Below are 15107 nucleotides of genomic sequence, written 5' to 3' on the forward strand. Positions count from 1 at the left end.
GGAATTGGTGAGCATGTTTCCACTGTGGAGGTCTCTGGCCAGTTTAAGAGTCTCTTCATCTGCCTTTATTCAGTTGCTGTGTAGAAGGGGCATGGTGAACAAGAGCATATTCCTATTTAAATCAGGTTAGATACTTCTCAGAAAGGTGACATTTCAGGTTTTTTTCATTTTCTGTATTAAACAGACTTCTGTGTGTTTGTAGGTGATAATCTCGGCCAGCAGTACCACAGCCCACAAGAAGTCATCGGCAAACGGGGCTCTGATATCATCATTGTGGGCCGGGGCATAATAGCATCAGCTAATCATCTGGAAGCAGCCGAGATGTACAGAAAAGCTGCTTGGGAAGCTTACTTGAGTAGACTTGCTGTTTGAGCCCCTTGGATATGCTTTTGGGGTGGCCCTGAAGATAGACACATGGACTCCTGAGATGCTACTGGCTTGAAGCAATAAGCGGCCTTTAATCCTGCTTGGATTTTTCCACGGGTCCGGTGTGGAACTGAAGTTACCACGGTCTACAGGAAATATTTAGTGACTTACGATCACTGCCCTGTCACTATAATCAGTTCCAGATTTCTTTTACTGAGACTGATGTTGGTTAGGCAATCAAACCCTATTCTGTTAGAATGTCACATTTGAGGACTGTGCCCCCCGCCTCCCCGCCCCCCACCATCTCCAGGTCAGACCTTTTGATTCTTTTAACTGCCGTGAGACAGAAATTTTATGTCATAAAGAGCCTAAAACCAGTACAACATCTCTGTGCCCTTTATTCTGTGTCTAATGTGGTACCCTAATAATATGTAAATTTTAGCCATTCTGCCTAAAAGTAATAGTCCAGGTGTCTAAATGGTGCTAGCTCCCAGCACTGCTACCGCTCACTCACTGGAGAGGGCCTGCTGGGGAAGCAGGAGATGAGCCCCTGAAGCCTGTGTCTGGCTTTCCTTTCAACATGAAGAGGGCTTCTCTATTACAAATGGAGCAGCTGCTCTTTCATTTATTTCAAAAGACAACAGTGTCAAGAGGGCTCAGGTTTCACTTGGAAGTTTGTCAGAAGATCCCACGTGATTGTCCCAAAGGGCATTGCTAGAGAGGGATGTTAGCCTTCAGATTCAGAAATAGAAAGGAGCCCAGCAACAGAGTTGAAGTTGGTAGTGACAACCACCTTGGGTTTCCACAGTGGTGAGGCTGAGCACATCCACCTTTCCTCACACATGCGGCAGTTAGGCAGCCCTCTTATTCTGGCCACAACTGCACTTTTTCGTAGAAATTCTCAGTTTCTGGATGATCCCTGTTCTCCAAAGAACTTGGTCTGTTCAGGAAGCATCTTAGAGGGGAGTGAAGGATGTGGGCTCAGATGATCATTTTGAAATGGCCCCATTTAAGGCTTATCTTTGAGTCTACACTTAATCGCCTCTGCCCTGAAGTCCAGTTCAGCTTCAGGTCGCGGTGCTGCAGCTCCAGAGAAGTCCCCTCTGGGAAAGGGAAATGGTCACAGAATAAGGTTGGAAGGAAATGGAAGAGGTGTGACCTCGGGGCTACTCTGGAGGAGCTGAAAGTTAGGAATTGTCTTCAAAGTCTTGGTGACCTCTAGGCTGAGAGGCCTATGCAGTGATGCGCTGAGATTCTTGCACTGCAGCACGCATCAGAATCACACAGAATCTCATTCAGCCAGATGCTGGCCCAGCGCCAGTGTTTCTGACTCTGGGTAGTTCTAGGACAGGACATGAAAGTTTGCACTTCTAACATGTTCTCCAGCAATGCTAATGCTGGTGCAGGGAGCACACTAGAGCATCACCGCCCTGGTTCGTCACATTTTTCTCCTGCAATAAGACGGTCTTGGGGTCTCCACCTCCTGCTGAGAAACCCACTCCTGCCGTAAGCAGTTCTGGTACTGAAGTTCACTCAGGGCCCTTCTCAGGGGTAATGAAGGGAATTCAGGAGCATAAAGAACGACCTGGGCCCCGCCATCAGAGATGGTTTTAGCAGACAGGAGATGAGGCCTGGAAATCTGCATTTGTAACAGATACTTCAGGTGATTTTGATGTTTCTCAAGACTAAGCCCAGCACAGACATTCTGGAATCATAAAACTTTGAAGCACAAATTGACTAAGACAAAGAAGAATTTGGCTGTCCAGGACCTGTGAGGGGGCTCTTCAGCCTAGAAGTATTTTCGAGGCATTTTTGACAGTTCAGCCCTTTTGTGGTCAAGGAGTATTGAGAACACCTGGCAGTAGTGAAGGATGTGGGGACAGCCCTCACAGGGCGCCCAGGACAACATCTGCGAGTAATGGGAGTGGGCGGTATGAGCACTGGCCTCTTCCTCCACTCCAGGTGATCAGTACAGCCAAGGGCAGCGGATGTGTGTGCCGCAGGAGCCTCAGAACCCTGGTCCTCTCCTCAGGTTAGAGCTATAGGCGTACAGACACTTCACAACCCGCTTGTGAGCAACACAGGCCCAGGGCTCAGACCCAGCTCACTCTCACCCATGCTGATGTGGACCGTCACCAGTCTCTGGAAAGCGGGCACCGGACGGTGCAGATGGCAGCCTGAGGACACATAGCTCACACTCACCTTCTGAACCTAATGCTGCTGGGTTCATGCAGGCAAGGCCCAGAAGCACCACCACAGTCTGCCAGGATCGCGAGAGAGGAGGACAGGTACGGGTTACTGTCTCCTTTGAGGTGGGTGGACACAGGAGCAAGAGTGGGGAGGCTCAGGCCTAGGATGCATGCTCATGTGTGCGCGCATCAGAGCACCATCTGGATGGCCTTTGCTTGAGAGGAGCTGAGGTTTCCGACAGCCCGTTCTGGTCGCCACAGTGCTGGCCCATAGATGCAGTCTGTGGGCCTCCTACCAACGATAGGACTGCTGCTACATGAGGGTCAAGTGCTGGCTGGGGGGTGGGGGTGGTGAAAGGGGACGAAAGAAGGTACCTGAGGAAATCCAGCAACCAGGGGAGGAAAGCAAAGAGAACCACCTGTGATAGGTGTAAGCTCTAAGAGCGCAGGGATTTCACCTTCTCAGTGCGGTAACTGGAGCAGGCCCAGCAAGTGCTTCTGAATGAAAGTGAGCATACGGCCTTCAGGGGAAGGGGGGCTGCCACAGGAAGCAGACCCACTACAGGATAACAAGAAGAGGATGACAGTTTCTGTGTGTTGGGGGGCCCTGGCGCAGGGTGGGGGTCGCTGAAATGAAGATTTCTGCCTTGATTTGAATGTGAAAATTGGGTGGAAAAGTTTCAAGATGGTATGATATTGAGAACTACATCTGTGGGCAGGAAGGTCAGGTGGAAGACATACCAAAATTCTAAACAAAGGGATGAAGAAATGGAAATAATGAGGGAGTAGATGAGAGGCTTAGAGAACAGATTCATGAATATAAAGAAGAAAAGACAATGTAAGGACAGGAAGTAATTATAATTTAGGAAAGTTTCCACAGTTATGAAAACACTTGCGTCTGCAGAAGCCAAGGGCCCACTAAGTTCTAGGTGGGTGTTATGGACAAAGGTATACGCCTGGGCACATCCTGTCAATATGACTGAATTTCAAGGATGGTAAATTTTATAAGTATCTAGAGGAATAATCCCTTGCAAAGGGAGGGAATCAACTGGGCTTGAGAAAGGCCCATCACAACCAGGAATCCTGAGCCCAGCCACGTGATCCATCCAGTTGTGGCAGCCTGGCTGTGAGCATTCATGGTGCACCTCAGTGCTCTGATTCATGAAAAGGCTCATTGAGGGAGGCTGGGAGTGCACAGGTGGGCAGGGGAGGAATCTGGCAATATTGGGACCAGTCACCCACTGATGCAGTGACTATATATATCCCAGAATCTTAGGAAACTTGAGTTTGAGAGCTCTCTAGAGGTCATCTAATTTGATCACCCCATTTCACAGATAAAATTGAAGCCCACTGGAAAACGACTGGGCTTCCCTGGTGACTCAGAAGGTAAAGAATCCACCTGCAATGTGGGAGACCTGGGTTGGGAAGATCCCCTGGAGAAGGGAAAGGCTACCCACTGCAGTATTCTGGCCTGGAGAATTCTATGGACTGTATAGTCCATGGGGTTGAAGAGAGTCAATTTATTGAACACGGAGTGAACCCAATATACATCATCCCAGTCATTAAGTAACTTACTAAAGGTTCAAAGTTACTTCCATACCATCCTGAGACACAGCTAGTCTTTGCTTCCACTGCGACGGGCTGAGACCTGGGACCCTTTGCTGCAGTGCTACAATATCAGCACCCAGACACATCTCTCCTCAAACAAAATATAAAGAACCTGTATGGGGTTGAGCGCATGTGCAGCTTGGGCAAATTCTGGACAAAAGATACAAAAGGACCAAAAAGCCCACCTGCCACTTTTGAAAAGCCTGGAGCAAAAAAGTAGGGGGTCAGGAGCAAAAGCAGGGAGTTGTGCATGGCCCCTGCACACAATACCACCTAAGGGGTGGGCAAACCAGCCCTCCAGCCCAACCCCTGGACACATGCCTACCCTCATCCCATATAAGGAACAAGCTCACCCCCATCCCCACTCCACCCAGAAGCAAGCAAGCAAGAGAACCTGCTGATCGTTCTCCCTTGCCCCTGCTGCAGCAGGGACCTCAATAAAGCCTTGCCTGAATTTCTCGTCTGGCCTCTGATTAATTTCTGTGGATTCAGGAGGTCAAGAACCCTAGCTGGTAACATATTTTATGGTGCCCAACGTGGGGCTTGTCCCCTTCTGGGGAGAGGATCCGGGCACCTCTGGAAACACTGAACACAGCTTCTCCAAGGGTGACAAGTGACCAACTGAACCTCCTCTTCCAGTGTCACCGTGCTCGGTGAGTCTGGCCTCCTGCCCTCATCCAGGCAACACTTGCCCCTCCCTCTGTCCTTTTTCCCTCTCCTGAAACCTCTCTACTTCTGTGTCTTCCCTCTGTCCCCTCCTTCCTCTGTCCCCTCCTCCCTCTGTCCCATGCTTCTGAGGCCGTTGGCAGCTACAGCATCGCTCCTCAGCTTGTGAGACCTGCTCTCTCGGCAGTAATGGCTCCCTTGCTGGTGACAAGCAGAGGTGGGAGAGGCTCGCCTCACACCGGGTAGCCCTTGGTCCAGCGGGCTCTCCTTGACCAGATTTATGAGAGTGATAGAGGTTTAAACCTCACATCGTGTAGTGGCTCGAAGTCTGATTCTCCCCTCTATGTTCCTGCCACCAAGAAAAGTCCACTGGGAACGGGCTGAAGCAGCAGATTTCCTTCCATATACTGGTGTACTTGTGGGTGAGAGTCCCACGTATTGGATTTGGTAAACTGTACAGGAATGATTATGTCTTGGAAACACCCATGTAAAACAGTCCAAATTTTGATAAATTTAAAAATAAACGACAGGAATTCCCTGAATATCCAGATCATTTCAAATAAGATAAAATATTGGAACATTAACTGCTAAGCGGGTGTATTCTAAATTTACCTACTTTGTCTTCCTGTGAGAGAAACTAACGCTGGAGCCACCTTGAGACGTATGCTAACATAGAGGACAGTTCATGGTTGCTTTAGGAAGTAGGGTGTGTGTTTTCAGAAGGTATGAGGAATGCAAATTTATTTTGTTGAAAGGGAAAAGGGTGATTTTGTCCTAGAGCTGGCTATTCTGAATGGGGAAAGAATAAGGGACAAAGAAGTATGGCTATAGAAAGTTGCGGGTTTGCGGAAGAGGAGCACTGAGAAAACAATTTTGTATGTGGTCAGAGTTTTCAAAGGTTGGATTAAATTTAATGAAGAAAATGGATTTTATTATGAGTAGGCTGACACAAGACTGGATGTGGCTTCTCTCCTAAGAGAACAGCGCTGTCCTGGAATGCTGCTTTTAATGACAGGTTGTTTGAGTTCCTGTGCCTTTATGTGATCTGTATTTACTTTTGTCTTTTTCCCCCACCTTAGCTCAATGAATAAGTATTGTTTCACAGAAACCTAGTTCCTACCTGACCAGGTGTTTTGAAACTTTTAAAAAATTTTGACAGACTTCCCAAATATCACATTCTAACTGAAGGACTGCCCAGGTGGTCCAGTGGCTAAGATTCTGCACTCCCAATGCCGGGACCCAGTTTCAATCTCTGGCCAGGAAACTGGCCAATCTGGTCAGCCGCAACGAAAGATCCTGCGTGTTGCAATGCAGATTGAAGAACCGTATGCTGCAGCTAAGAACCGGCACAGCCAAATGTTCCTATTTTAAAAAATAATAAAAAATAAAACCACTGTGTGGAATTTTTTTTTTAAATCTAATTGAAATTCTCTTGACTTGCAGTTAACTTTGGGGTGCTTCAAGTAGCCCCTAGAACATCCCAAAGAGAGATCTTAAACTTAGCTGGGTTCATCTGTAAGGAGAGGTTTGCGAGGTTCTCAGAGAACCCTGACAAGTTTAGGGATGAATTTGTCAGGCATTCTCTCTCACCTGGCAGGACATCATGGTTATTTTGGCCCATTGTTGCACCAGGGATGAAAAGGAGAGTATACTCACAAAGGCCAGGTAACAGATGGCCTCCTGGCCACCAATCCACACCACCCAACTCATCAGGCAGCTGGGGATGCAATCCCACAACATGACTCACACTGGGACCAGAGGGCTGTGTAAGGACAGGCTAGGGTGAGACATTACTTGTGTATCAGAAAGAATGAAAAGGCACATGGCGAAGCCTGTAAACTATGATGAGGTCTGAGAGGTTACACAGAAAGAAGGTGAAAGCCCAGCAGTCTTCCTCAGCTGGGTGAAAGAGGCATTCAGGACAGACACCAATACAGACCCCGAGTCTGCCAAAGGGAGGACTCTATTGGCCATGCATCTTACCACCGAGCTACTCCAGGTATCCAGAGAAAATTACAGAAGCTTGAGGGGCCTCAAGGAGACCTCAAACCCCACTGTCAGCCTTGGTAGAGGCGGCCTTCAAAGTCTGCAACAACCAAGACTTAATGGACAATAAGGATAAGAGGCTAATGAAACAGTTTCTGGCTGCTCTGATTCACCCACCAGCTCGAGAGCACCCTGGGGGGCTGAGTAGGCAGGACAGACCACCAAGGAGCTGCCTGGGCCAGAACCATTGTGCATCTTTGTCGGAAAGGGGGCCACTGGAAGGGGAATGGCCTGAGCGCTCTCCTGCAGGATGCCCGAGGGGCAACCCCGACTGGCCCCAGTTCCTTGTGAATCCCTTGGATGAGAGATTCTCGAACACCAACTGATAGGGCCCAAGTGGCGCCAGCTCCAGATTCCACTCGATCCATCCTCATTATCCCAGGGGAGCTTCAGGTCACCCTCGATGCGGCAGGCAGAAGAACTGAATTTCCTGTAGACACTGGAGGTGCCTGCTCTGTTCTGACCAGCCAGCCCCCTCTCTATCCATGGACTGTACTGTGACAGGAGTTGGCGGGCAGCCAAAGGGAGGGCGATTTACATCTCTTCCTTGCCTGAGGAGTTGGGTCCTTTATTACTCGTGCCCTTTTGTATATGCCGGAATGCCCTGTCCCCCTCCTTGGGAGAGGTCTGCTAGATAAGTTAGGAACTAGTATATTCTTAGGGCAGCGTGAAGTCCACGGAGGTAAAGCACCTGAACTGAGAACGCATCTATTAGTAACCCCGATGACCTACCTACTGGGCATCAAAATATTCCCCAAGAAGTCAGAGAACAAGTAGACCCTGCAGTTTGAGATACTTTGGAAGGGCAAGATAAGATCCCCTAATAAAAGTAAGGTCAGGACCTCGGGAAAAATACCCCTGGAACAGAAAATACCCTTTAGAAGCCTGAGGCCCTGAGGGGAGTCCAATTGCCATTCAGCAAATTCCTAAAACACCGACTCATTCCATCTTGCCAATTCCCTTGTAACACCTCGATCCTCCCTGTTTACAAGCCTAACAGGAGTATCAGTTTGTGCAAGACTTAAAGCAGTAAATGAGCCAGTCATCCCTATTCACCCACAGGTGCCAAACCCATTCACCCTCCTCCTCCAAGTGCCAGGGAGCACCCAGTACTTCTGTTTTGGTCCTCAACGATGCATTTTCTATATTCCCCTGCATACAGACTCTCAATACCTTTTTGCCTTTGAATGGAGGGACCCTGACACCCTGGAGGCTATCCAATATACTGGACAGGGATTCCAGAGGGTTTTCAAGACAGTTCCCGTGTTTCTGGAAATCCATTAGCCAGGGAACTCTGCTACAATCTATTGAGATTTATTGATAAGTAGTGAGACCAAACGAGATTTAGGTCAAAATACTCTTAAGGTCCTAAATTTTCTGGTATAAAAGGGAATAGAAAGTCTCTCAAACCAAGGCTCAGATCTCACAGCAGGGGGTTCAACATTTAGGATTTGTTTTGATCCCAGAAGCACGAGCCCTGGCCATTGATCAAAAAGCAGCATTAGTGCAGTACCATCTCCACCCGCAGAGAGGCAGCTCCGAGGCTTTCTTGGGAAAGCTGGCTGTTTTATCTGGATTCTAAATTATGGCCTTAGAGCAAAACCCGCATGAGGCTTTAAAAGGAGGAGAAATGAACAACTGTGATGGAATGAAGACCACAGTGGGCCTTTGAGACGAAAGACCGAGCTGAGCAGAGCACCGGCACTGGGGCTTCCAGAACTGGACAAGCCCGTGACGCGATACACTCACAAGAGGACAGGGAGAGCACTAGGGGTCCTGGCCCCAAAGCTGGGACCAGACAGTGGCCTCTGCCTTACTTTCCCAAACAACTGGGCTCAGTGGCCCTGCGCGGGCCAAGCTGCTTGTGTGTAGTAGCAGCCACGACCCTGTTGGTTAACGAGGCTTCCACACTCACCCTGGGACAACACTCAGATGTGCTAACCCCTAATTAGGTACAATCTGGGCTGGAAGTCAAAGCATCATTGGTTGACTGGAAGAAGGTTAATAAGGTATCAGGCCTTCCTGATGGACACCCCCAACATTACCTTGAAAGTGTGCAAGATCCTGACCCAGCAACTCTGCTTCCAGCAGTCGAGAGAGGAGACCTATATGGAGGCCCTAGAACAAACTTACTCCAGCAGGTCTGATCTTCTAGATGAGCCTCCTGACAGCCTTGAGGTCAAATCGTTTAATAATGGGTGCAGTTTTGTAGAAATGGAAACCCAAAAGGCAAGAGTATGCCATAGTTAGCCTGCTGCTGCTGCTGCTGCTGTTGCTGCTGCTAAGTCACTTCAGTCGTGTCCGACTCTGTGCGACCCCATAGACTGCAGCCAATCAGGCTCCTCCGTCCCTGGGATTCTCCAGGCAAGAACACTGGAGTGGGTTGCCATTTCCTTCTCCAATGCATGAAAGTGAAAAGTGAAAGTGAAGTCGCTCAGTCGTGTCCGACTCTTTGCGACCCCATGGACTGCAGCCTACCAGGCTCCTCCATCCATGGGATTTTCCAGGCAAGAGTACTGGAGTGGGGTGATAGTTAGCCTAGATGAGGTCATAGAAGCCAAGGGCCTGGCAACCTAGACATCAGCCCAGAAGGCTGAACTAATTGCACTAATGGGAACTTAGCCATTAGGGAAAGATAAGAAATTAAATATTTTTACTGACTCTAAATGTGACTCTAAATATTTTTACTGACTCTAAATATTTTTACTGACTCTATCACATGTTACAGATTCATGCTGCCATTTGGAAATAAAGAGGAATGTTAACTGCTAAAAATTCCCCCATGAAACACAAAGATTTGGATCTGGCTGTTTTAGAAGCAGTGTAGCTTCTGTAACCCTACAGTGGGATGTATCAGAGGGATGGATCTTTTGTGAGCCAAGGCAATAGCAAAGGTGATCAAACTGCAAAACAGGCAATTTGCAGGAACCTGAACAAGTTATAGATCTAGTGATTGGTCCCCCTGAACTCCCTGGCCTTCCCTAGTATTTCCCACAGGAAAAAGAAAATGGTAAAATGGGATTATGAGAAGAGAAGCACAGGTTGGTATAAAAAGAAGGATAAGGTTCTAATCCCTGAAACTCAACAATGGAAATTCACTAAGAGCTTACATGATGCCAGCCACTATGGGAGGGACGCACTATGGAACTTGATGCAAAAAGCTTAAGGGAAGAGAAGGGAAGGGGCTTAAAAGAACAGTAAAAACAAGTAATGCTTCCTATGATTTATGTGCCTGTAATAACCCACAGACCTATCCAATCTGCTCTTTGTAAGTCAGGGCAATTCAATGCCAAGGGACACATCTGGGGGAAAACTGGCAGTTAGGTTTCATTCACATGCCCCCACAACCCGTACACAGATATCTTCTGGTGTTTGTTGATACTTCCACAGAATAGGTTGAAGCCTTCCCCACCTCACTTGAAAAAGCTATGGAAGTCAGTAAGTCCCTTTAAAAAAAAATATTCATTTATTTTTGGCTGTGCTGGGTCTTGGTTGCTGCGTGGACTTCAGTTGTGGAGAGCGAGGACTACTCTAGTGGTGGCGGGAGGCCTTCTCATTGTGGCAGCTTTTCTCGTTGCGGAGCACAGGCTCTGGGCACACAGGCTTCAGCAGCTGTGGCTCTAGAGTACAGGCTCAATAGTTGTGGTACACAGGCTTAGTTTCTCCAAGGCACGTGGGATCTTCCCAGATCAGGGATTGAAGCTGTGTCTCCTGCATTGGCAGGTGGATTCTTTACCACTGAGCCACCAGGAAAGCCCTGGCAAGTCCCTTTTAAAAGATAATAATTCCTCAGTTTGGACTTCCAAAGTCCCTCCAGAGTGATAGCGGGTCTTCTCTTTCAGCAAATATCACACGGGGGCTCACAACGGTCCTAGGGATAGACTATGAGCCACAAACCTCTTGACATCCCTAGTCCTCAGGGAAAATAGAGAAAATGAACCATACTTTAAAGAAAACCTCAGCAAACCTCTGCCAAGAAACTCGAACCCTGGACCAACTTGCTTCCTATTGCACTCCTCAGAGTCCATGTCACCCCCAGGAGTGGCCTGAGACCTTGTCTTACTACTGCCGTTCTACTGGGTAAGGACGTGAATCAGGCCCTGAGATATATTATTAATCTAGGACAAGTTCAGAAGGCAGTCTAGGACTATGCCCACAACACACTTCCAGCTCCCACTAAACTACAGAGAAGGAGCTGTTTCTGCACAAATAAACCCAGGGACCAAGTTCTTTAAACCTAGAAAGAGGGGTCTCCTGAAGATTAGCTATTGCCAAAGTGGAAGGGTCTCTATAAAGTACTTTTAACCACCCCTACTGCTGTCAAACTGCAAGGGATATCTGCTGCTGCTGCTGCTAAGTTGCTTCAGTCATGGCCGACTCTGTGTGACCCCGTGGACAGCAGCCCATCGGGCCCCTCCATCCATGGGGTTCTCTAGGCAAGAATACTGGAGTGGGTTGCCATGCCCTTCTCCGCAAGGGATATCTAGCTGTGCACATTTGTCCAGACTAAAGCTTTTACATCCAGAAACCCCTTGAATCACAACAGAAGAACAGTATACCTGTGAGCCAGTGAAAGGCCTGAGACACCTATTCAAAAGGCAGGCACCAACAACAGACTAGTAAAATGACGTAGCGGGCTGGCTCCTAGTTGAAGCCTTAATGGATCCCGGGACCTCTCCTGTTTCCTTGGATGATGTGGTTCTTGACAGTCATCCTGCCCTTGACTGCCTTCTGGCAGAACAAAGCAGAGTTTGCACAATAACTAATACTTCCTGCTGCATTTGGATCAATGGGACAGGACAGATGAAAGTTAATGTTAAGGAAATATATGCTCAGACAGAGTGGCTTCATAATTTTGGCAGGCAATTTTATTAATAGCTTTGTCTGGTCAACAGCTAAGGAAATCCAAAATTCACCTGGCTCCTTCCCTTTCTAGGCTCTTTAACAGCTATTGTTGTTCTTTTTAGCCCTTGTTTAACTTTTTGGTTAAGTTTGCATCTTTCAGGTTCCAGTAGTTTGAAGTAAGGATCATGATGGCTCAAGGAATTCAGTCCATTACAGAAGAAAACGATTCAGTTCCCTAGAGGTCCCTGGAACAGCTAAGTGAGGGGCTTCTACACCTCTAGGGCAAGCTAGGGACTGCAGCCTCTGTCCAGCAGGAAGAAGTTTCAGAAGAGACCTTCAGCTCCTTAGCCCCTAAGAATAAGTGTGTGGAAGTCTCTCAGGCAGGAATGAGACAGCCTGGGACCCTTTGCTGCAGGGCCGCAATGCTTGCACCCGGACACCCTTCTCCCTGAGCAACAAAATACAAAGAAACCATAAGGGACTAAAAACAACGGCATGCATGGTGCTTCCTGGTGGCTCAGACAGTAAAGAATCTGCCTGCAACGTGGGAGACCTGGATTCAGTCTCTGGGTGGGGAAGATTCCCTGGAGGAGGGCATGGCAACCCAGTCCAGTATTCTTGCCTGGAGAATCCCCATGGACAGAGGAGCCTGGTGGGCTACAGTCCATGGGGTTGCAAAGAGTCAGACATGACTGAACAACTAAGCACAACAAACGTGAAGCTGGGGAAAAATTATGGACAAAAGATACAAAGAGACTCCAAAAAACCAACTTCCACTTTTGAAGAGCCTGGAGCAAAAGCAGGAGCTCAAAAGCAGGGTACTGTGCATGCCCCACATACCACCACAAAGGGGTGGGCTTTTTTGGAACTGAAATGAAAACTGACGTTTTCCAGTCCTATAAAACCATTGCTGAGTTTTCCAAATTTGCTGGCATATTGAGTGCAGCACTTTCACAGCATCATCTTTTAAGACTTTAAATAGCTCAGCTGGAATTCCACCACCTCCACTAGCTTTGTTCATAGTAATGCTTCCTAAGGCCCACTTGGCTTCACACTCCAGGATGTCTGGCTCTAGGTGAGTAACTACACCATTGTGGTTATCTGGGTCATTAAGATATTTTTTTGTACAGTTTTTCTGTGTATTCTTAAAAGATGATTCCTCCTTGGAAGAAAAACTATGACAAACCTAGACAGCATATTAAAAAGCAGGGACATCACTTTGCCAACAAAGGTCCATCTAGTCAAAGGTATGGTTTTTCCAGTAGTCATATGTGGGTGTGAGAGTTGTACCATAAAGAAGGCTGAACACCAAAGAACTGATGCTTTTTAACTGTGGTGCTGGAGAAGATTCTTGAAAGTCCCTTGGACAGCAACGAGATCAAACCAATCAATCCTAAAGGAAATCAACCCTGAATATTCACTGGAAGGACTGATGCTGAAGCTCTAATACTTTGGTCACCTGATGCAAAGAGCTGACTCATTGGAAAAGACTCTGATGCTAGGAAAGATCAAAGGCGGGAGAAAAAGGGGGGTGGCAGAGGATGATGATTGGATGGCATCACTGACTCAATGGACATGAGTTTCAGTAAACTCTGGGAGATGGTGAAGGATAGGGAAGCCTGGTGTGCTGCATTCCATGGAGTCACAAAAAGTCGCACACAACTGAGTGACTGAACAGCAGCTCTCTGACCCAACCCCCTGGACACACCCGTACCTTCATCCCATATAAGCAACAAGCTCACTCCCCACTTGTTTGTTCTTGCTCCCTCCGCAACAGCAGAGGCCCCCAGTAAAGCCTTGCCTGAAATTCTTGTCTCGCCTCTGATCACTTTCTATTGATTAAGGAGGCCAAACAACCTTGGTCGGTAACACCATCAGTCACAACTCAGAGACGCATGCTTCACTGCTACCAAGATTCAACAGTAAGTGCCAAGACAAGGGACAGCGCTACTGATATCCCCATCCTTCCTTCCCCCCTGAATCCACGCACTTTCCCTTATGACTCATCAGTTCCTCCCATTTGAGGTGGAGAGTATTTCCACACCCCACTGGTGGGCTCAGCTGTGTAACCTTCTCTGGCCAATGGCATGTGGGGGAAGGGGGCAGGGTCCCAGTTCTGAGCCTAGACTCGCATTTCCTCCACCCACCCCTTCATGTCTGCCACCACGATGAGAAGAACATCCCTGAGTAGCCCACACACGCCAGGAGAACAAAAACGGAGCAGAGCCCAAACCAGCCTTCCACAGCCTGATGCACAGGGGCCTCACGCGGTCCGCACGCCTGTGAGTATGCAATAAATGCGCATCCTGTGCGCCATGGAATTTGGGGCTCGGAGGTGGTTGTGCAGCGATAGCTGACTAACACAGTCAACGGCGTGCTGCAGCTCCCCCACATCTAGCCTGGCCACCAGGAAGACAAAAACTTGATTCCACCAAGACTCAGGCTTCCTGCCTGCCTTCAGCCTTCAGCTTCGGCTGCTATCAGTGACCGCTCCAAGACAAACAGCTGCTTGGCTCTCGTGTGCCTACTGTGCTTCAGCAGAGAGACCAGCATCAGTCCGTGTGTCACCCATGGACTCTGCCATTTGCTTCCTCCCCCCCTTAGCAGACGGATATGATATGTGCCATCAGTGCTGGGGCACACCATCGCCTGACTGAGGCACAGGCTAAGAGGCCCAGGAAGCAAGGATACTGAAACATGTTTTTTGAAGGAATCTGGCATTTTTTTTAAAAAGGGGGAGGTGCAAATCAGGACTCCTCGGGGTTCTTTATTTAATAGTAGCTGCCGTCTTATTAAATGCTGCTTTTATTTTAGATTATAGAACATGAGGTGCCATATCTTTTTTAGGGCTTAGGGCATTTAAAGTTCATAATCCGGCCTTGTATGAATTATCAAGTGATTTTGTTTTTTGGTTTTTTTTTTGCTCCACAGTCTGTTTTCTCCACAGCCCTTCCAAGCCCACACTTGGCCTCTGAGCCACAGGAAAGTAATGCCACAATGGAAATACAAAGAGAAACAAAACAATTAGAATATTTTTTTAACTTTTAAAGTTCAAGGTCTTGGCAGAAGGACTGGTCTGGAAGAACGTTTGCCTCTCCCCTTCCCACCAAGGGAGTGGGGAGGAGTGTTCTGACCTGGGGAGAGGAACAGAAGGTGGAGGGGTGGGCACAGTCAGATCCTGGGGGAGGCTGTGCCACAGGCGCCCCACTCCAGGCAGGGAGGGAGGGAAATCGACACGCAGACAGCAGAGGAGCTCTGGGCCTCGCTTTCCAGGAGGGGCCCAGGAGAGCAGAGATGCCAGAAACCCCGGCGCGGAGCGAGGCAGTGGACCTGGAGGCCAGGTGTGGCTGGGGCAGAGCCTGAGGCGGCCTGTGGCTCCAGATAATG

At 48.4% G+C, this 15107-nt stretch overlaps 1 protein-coding gene across 1 annotated transcript in view; it reads left to right on the plus strand.

The window, feature by feature from the left end:
- Positions 1-728, plus strand: part of UMPS (uridine monophosphate synthetase) — a 45692-nt gene extending 44964 nt beyond the window's left edge. Inside the window, exon 6 of the mRNA XM_052654080.1 lies at positions 203-728. Within this exon, the coding sequence (XP_052510040.1) occupies positions 203-372 (170 nt within the window). The 3' untranslated portion in view covers positions 373-728. The remainder of the gene's footprint in view (positions 1-202) is intronic.
- The last annotated feature ends 14379 nt before the right edge of the window (positions 729-15107 follow it).

This window comes from Budorcas taxicolor, chromosome 1, assembly GCF_023091745.1.
Source record: "Budorcas taxicolor isolate Tak-1 chromosome 1, Takin1.1, whole genome shotgun sequence".
Taxonomy (NCBI): domain Eukaryota; kingdom Metazoa; phylum Chordata; class Mammalia; order Artiodactyla; family Bovidae; genus Budorcas; species Budorcas taxicolor.